The sequence below is a fragment of the Chlamydomonas reinhardtii genome, assembly GCF_000002595.2.
Source record: "Chlamydomonas reinhardtii strain CC-503 cw92 mt+ unplaced genomic scaffold scaffold_28, whole genome shotgun sequence".
NCBI lineage: Eukaryota > Viridiplantae > Chlorophyta > Chlorophyceae > Chlamydomonadales > Chlamydomonadaceae > Chlamydomonas > Chlamydomonas reinhardtii.
The window spans coordinates 37152-43031 of NW_025061541.1; the positions used below are offsets into that span (position 1 = coordinate 37152).

The 5880-nt window shown below is 67.1% G+C and overlaps 1 protein-coding gene across 1 annotated transcript in view; it reads left to right on the top strand.

The window, feature by feature from the left end:
- CHLRE_28g757747v5 (uncharacterized protein) overlaps nt 1-5880 on the top strand; it is a 21042-nt gene that overhangs the window by 4176 nt on the left and 10986 nt on the right. Inside the window, exons 4-8 of the mRNA XM_043072995.1 lie at nt 1309-1989; nt 2076-3359; nt 3428-4282; nt 4678-5084; nt 5420-5513. Coding sequence (XP_042914083.1) covers nt 1309-1989; nt 2076-3359; nt 3428-4282; nt 4678-5084; nt 5420-5513 — 3321 coding nt within the window. The remainder of the gene's footprint in view (nt 1-1308; nt 1990-2075; nt 3360-3427; nt 4283-4677; nt 5085-5419; nt 5514-5880) is intronic.

A 5880-nucleotide genomic window follows, 5' to 3' on the forward strand; every position in this document is an offset into this window, starting at 1 on the left:
GCAGGAGGCTGGCCCCCCCGCCCCCCGGGAGGGGTTGCACAAAAAACACCGCCAGACCTAACCCAAGCACCAACCTACACCACAGCCTAACCGCAAGAACCACCACCACCGCGCGCCAGAAAGGAAATCACCAGTGCTACCATCACTCGACCCGCCGTAACCCACCCCACCCCCACAAGTCGGTTGCTTTAGCAACACCCCAGGAGAACTGGCAGGGGAGACACAAGCAGAAAACTAAACGGGCCAGATGTGGCGCTGACTAATCGGGCTCCAGCCCGCTGCAAGACGCGCTGTGCAGGAAGGCCCACAGCCGCCCAGGCGCTGCCACTCCAGCCAGAGCTATGACACATGGGGCGCCAGATAAGCTGATGACGATAATACGCCACGCCAGCGCCTGGAAAGAAACGCCGCCCAAAAGGAAACCTAGGGGGCCTGCACAGGGGATGCAAGCGTCAGCCGCAAGTGCAACTTCGGTGACCCACCCTGAACCTCCTCCACTTCACAAACCTCCTCCACTTCTTCTCTTCTTGCCCTGTCAGGGTTCTGGTCTCGGGGACCAGGCTGTCTTCAGGCAGCAGGGGGGCAGCGCGTCTGCCCCTGTTCAACCTTGTAAGGATGATTCCTCAAAAAAAAAAAAGCTCAGGCGCCGCTAGCATGAGCACCAGCAGCGGCGGCGCGCCCCCCAGCCAGGGTGGCGGCCGCCGCGGCAAACGCCACAGCAGCAACAGCAACCGCAACCGCCACGGCGCTGCCGTGGCCGGCGGGGGCTCATAATGCGGCCACCAGTGGGAGCGGCGAACCTTCGGCTGCTGACAGTGAATGTCAACGGCCTGGGCTCGCCGTTCAAGGCGCGGGCGCTGGTCTCGCACCTGCAGCAAGTTGGGGCGGATGTGGCGATGGTGCAGGAGACCCACGCTACTGACACGACGGCGCTGGAGTCTTGCCTTCGTGCCGCGCAGGGGGCGTGCCTTCCGTGGCGCCACTGCCTTGCTGCCAGCCCGGCAGCGTCGCCCCACTCCTGTGGGGCGGCTATCCTGGCGCGGAGTCGGCTGTCCCTTCCAGGCTGCGTACTGCAGCCGCCGTCAACGGATGCGGCGGGCCGTGTGGTATGTTGGGATTGGGACGTGGGTCACTTGCGCCTGCGCTTCGTGTGTGTGTATGCGCCCACGGCCGTGGCGGACAAGCCTGCTTTCTTTGCCGGGCTGCATCCCCACCTGGCCACGGACAGGGTGCTTGTTGTCGGTGGGGACTGGAACTGTGTCACCGATGCCAGTCAGGAGGCGGCCCCTAGCCCGTCACGTGCTGCAGGTGCCCCGCAACTTGCCAGCCTCCTCGCCCAGTTCAGTCTGGTGGACCCTTGGGCGAGCAAGCGTGGCGGCGCTAAGGGCTACACGCATCCGGCCACGCCCAAGCCGGCCACTCCCGCACGCCTGGATCGGTGGTATGTCAGTGCCACCGCGGGGCCGTGGGTGGTGGATGTCGCTCGCACGTATGGGGCGCCTGGGGACCACAACGGTGTGCTGCTCACCCTGTCCTTGCCCGACCTGCCACATGCGCACCGGGAGCAGTGGCGCTTCCCCACATACCTGCTGTTTCACCCCTCGCTGCGTTTGGAGCTCGAGCAGCGCTTGGAGGCGCACGTTGCCGCAAATCCCGTGGCCAGTACAGGTGACGGCGCTTGCACGCAATGGGAGGCGGACAAGTTCTTCTTGCGGGAGGCCGCCACCAGCATCCACCGTCGGCATGCACGCCAGACCCGGGATGGGCTGCATGGCGTGGTGCTGGCCGCAGACGCGGCCGCTGCCCTGGCCGACCGGCCGGGTGCCAGCGCCGCACAGCGTCAGGCTGCGGCCATGGCCAACTTGGCGGTGCGGGAGGAGCGGGCAGCTGCCGCAGCGGCCAGCCACAATGCCCGCGCTGCACTGATGGAGGAGCATGGGGAGCGGGGCACTCGCTGGTTCCATCGGCAGGCTGATGAGCCAGCAGCCGGCGCGCAGGAGCCCATCACACACTTGAAGGTGCCGGGGCAACTGTGGCGCTCACGGGGCCGGGCACGCGCAACACTGTCTCCGCAGCCGCTGCAGCCATGTACAGCAGCACCAGCCCCACCGGCCTGTTCCGCGTGCAGCCGGTCTGTACGGCGTCGCAGCAACAGCTTCTGGCGGCCATTGACCGCAAGGTTCCAGCTGATCTGCAGGCCGCCGCAGAGGGGTCCGGTGACGGCGCCCTCAGTGATGCCGAGCTGATGGCAGCGCTGGCTGGCTCCGCCAATGGTAAAGCGCCTGGGTCGGACGGGGTCCCGTACGAGGTGTACAAGGTTTTCTGGGCGCTGCTGGGTCCGCGCTTGTGTGCTGCTGCTGCCGCTGCCTTTGCTGCCGCTGCAGACGCCCACGATGGCGGCAAAATGGCGGCGGCGCTGCCCGCCTCCTGGCGGGAGGGCATCATCACGCTCATCTACAAGGGCAAAAGCCTGGACCGCGCCGAGCTGGCGTCCTACCGGCCCATCACGCTGCTCAACTGCGACTTCAAGATGGTGTCCAAGGCCGTCAGCGCCCGCCTGCAGCCCGCCCTGGATGCAGTTGTGGATGAGCTGCAGACCGCGTTCATCACCGGCCGCTGGATTGGAGACAACGCGCTGTACCTCCAAGGCCTGATCGAATGGATGCGCCTGGACGTGGGCGCGGACGGCACGCCACGGCAGGGTGGTGCGCTGTACTTCTTGGACATTGAAAAGGCGTATGACCGGGTGCACCGGCAGTGGCTGTATGCGTCCGCAGAGGGACTGGGGTTTGGGCCGCGCATGCTGCGCTGGATCCGCCTGCTCACTGCCAACGGCTCTGCCCGCGTGTGTGTGAACGGGATGCTCTCTGACGCCTTCCCAGTGCTGAACGGCTTGCCGCAGGGCAGCACCGCCTCACCACCCCTGTGGGTCATCCAGATGCAGCCACTGACGTCCTTTCTGCGGCGGCAGGTGGAGCAAGGGGCACTGCGCACGCCCCTGTTACCCAGCGGCGAGCAGGTGCCACCTGCTGCCCACCACGCTGACGACACGACCCTCACGGCGCGCGACCCGGCGGTGGACGGGCCGGTCCTGATGGCGGCAGTACAGCTGTTCTGCCGCGCGTCCAACGCCCGTGTCCATCCGGACAAGAGCAAGGCCATGGGCCTTGGCAGGTTTGCGCACCTGACGGGCCCTTGCCCACACACGGGGGTGCCGTTTACCACCTGCGCCGTGACGCACCTGGGTGTGCCTCTGTCGTGGGACTCTGATGCGGCTGCAGCTGACCTGTTCACCCGGCGGGCTCGCGGCATGGCGTTTGTGGCGCGTCTGTGGGCTGCCCTGTCTCTGACCCTGGTTGGCCGTGTGCACATTGCGAAGCAGGTGCTGGCGGCGAAGCTAAGACTTTCGCCCTGCTTGCCCAGCCAGGCCGGCAACCCTGGAAGATGCTCACCCGGGCGCTGCTTACTCATGTGCGCCCGGACTCTGCCACCACGTGGGCGTGGGTGTACAGCGACGCGCCGGTGCCAGCGGGGCTGCCTGCCCGGCTGGCGGCCGCGGTCGGCCACGTGCGGAGCGCGGGCGTGGAACAGCATCCGCCGCAGCCAGCCACTCAGCCGCCAGCGGTGCCGCCACAGTGGCGGGTTAGCCTGGACCAGCGGTGGGTGGCTAACGCTGCGGGGGCTGTGTCCTACGTCCACTACACGGGGCGGCTCTTGGAGCCTGGGCCTGGCGTGCTGCCCCCGGCAGTGGATGGGGCGTGGCAGCCTGCCTGTGTGCTGCAGCATCGCAAGCCGCGGCACCTGTGGACCTTTGAAGAGCGGGCGGCGTACGATGCAGCATCACCAGGGGACCGGGCGGGGGCGTGGCCTCGGGCGCCGTACTTCCTGGCGCCGGAGGCTGGGGTGGTGGTGCACCCGGAGCACTGCCGGATTGCGGGTGTCAGCTTGGCGGACTACACGGTGCGGGACGTGCGGCGGGCCATCACCGCGGCCAACCCGGCCGCACCGCCGGTTCCGGCCCGCCCCGCAGCCATGCCGTGCCCGGCGCCAGCACAGCAGGCGGGGGATTCGGGGCCCCAGCCGGCGGCACAGTCGCGGCTGGCGGAGCGGGAGGCGGAGTGGCAGCGTGCAGCGGCGCAGCTGACCACCACGGCGGCGCAGCACTTCCACAATAACCCGGTGGCTCTGGACCCCTGGCTCCACCGCACCTCCGCGGCAGCCGGGCAGCAGAACACGCCGGCGCGAGAACTGCAGTCGTATGCGTCCCCGTCCCAGCAGTCGGGTGAGGGGCCACGGCGTTCCGCGCGGCTGCAGGAGCAAAAAAAAAAAAAAAGGCGGCGGGCGGGGCGGGGCCTAGCACGGGGCCTGCCACGGCGGCGGCGGCAGCAGCGGCGGCGGTGGAGGGCGACCCTCGCATGCCGCCCCCGGATGCGTCCCTTCTGCGGGGTACGTGGCGGAGGCTGTGGGACAGCCACGCTAGTCGGGGGGCAAAGGTGCTGGTGTACCGGCTGCAACATGCTTACCTGCCTTGCGGGCTGTACAGGGCGGGCAAGGGAATTCGTCCACGGGTGACCACGGGGTGCGGGGGATTGGGGGCGCACTGTCCTCACCCCGCCTGCGGGCCACCTGGCCCGCGGGCGTGGGCCAGCCTGACGCACATCTTCCTGGAGTGTCCAGCTTATGCGCAGGCGAGGACGTGGCTGCAGCAGCTGTGGGCCTGCGTTGCGCCCCAGGCAGCGGCGCCGCCAGTGACGGACGCGGGCTTCATGCTGGGGGACCGCATGGGTGTGTGGGCATCAGGCCCGCGGGGAGCGGGAGCGCTGCTGTGGAGCACTTTGCGGGCCACCTTCTTGTACGCCGTCTGGTGTGCGTACTGGTCCCGCGAGCCTGCTAAGCAGACATTCCTCAAAAAAAAGACGTCGGAGCATGTGGTTCGGGAGGTGGTCAGCGAGCTGCGCAGGGTGATGCAGCTGCGTTTCACTGCCGCCACGCTAACCCCTGAAACCCTGTCGGCTCTGCCCACACAGCTTCTCACCGCACAGCTCAAGGCGGCTAAGCTGGAGCACTTTGTTGCCATCTGGACGGCGGGTGGCGCGCTTTGTGAAGTGGAGGAGGTTCAGGGTGGGTCACCGAAGTTGAACTTGCGGCTGACGCTTGCATCACCTGTGCAGGCCCCCTAGGTTTCCTTTTGGGCGGCGTTTCTTTCCAGGCGCTGGCGTGGCGTATTATCGTCATCAGCTTATCTGGCGCCCATGTGTTTTAGCTCTGGCTGGCGTCGCAGTACTGGTCCCGCGAGCCTGCTAAGCAGACGTCGGAGCATGTGGTTCGGGAGGTGGTCAGCGAGCTGCGCAGGGTGATGCAGCTGCGTTTCACTGCCGCCACGCTAACCCCTGAAACCCTGTCGGCTCTGCCCACACAGCTTCTCACCGCACAGCTCAAGGCGGCTAAGCTGGAGCACTTTGTTGCCATCTGGACGGCGGGTGGCGCGCTTTGTGAAGTGGAGGAGGTTCAGGGTGGGTCACCGAAGTTGAACTTGCGGCTGACGCTTGCATCACCTGTGCAGGCCCCCTAGGTTTCCTTTTGGGCGGCGTTTCTTTCCAGGCGCTGGCGTGGCGTATTATCGTCATCAGCTTATCTGGCGCCCATGTGTTTTAGCTCTGGCTGGCGTCGCAGCGCCTGGGCGGCTGTGGGCCTTCCTGCACAGCGCGTCTTGCAGCGGGCTGGAGCCCGCTTAGTCAGCGCCACATCTGGCCCGTTTAGTTTTCTGCTTGTGTCTCCTCTGCCGGCTCTCCTGGGGTGTTGCTTAAGCAACCGACTTGTGGTGGTGGGGTGGGTTTGGGCGGGGCGAGTGCGTAGCGCTGGTGTTTTCTTTGCTGGCGC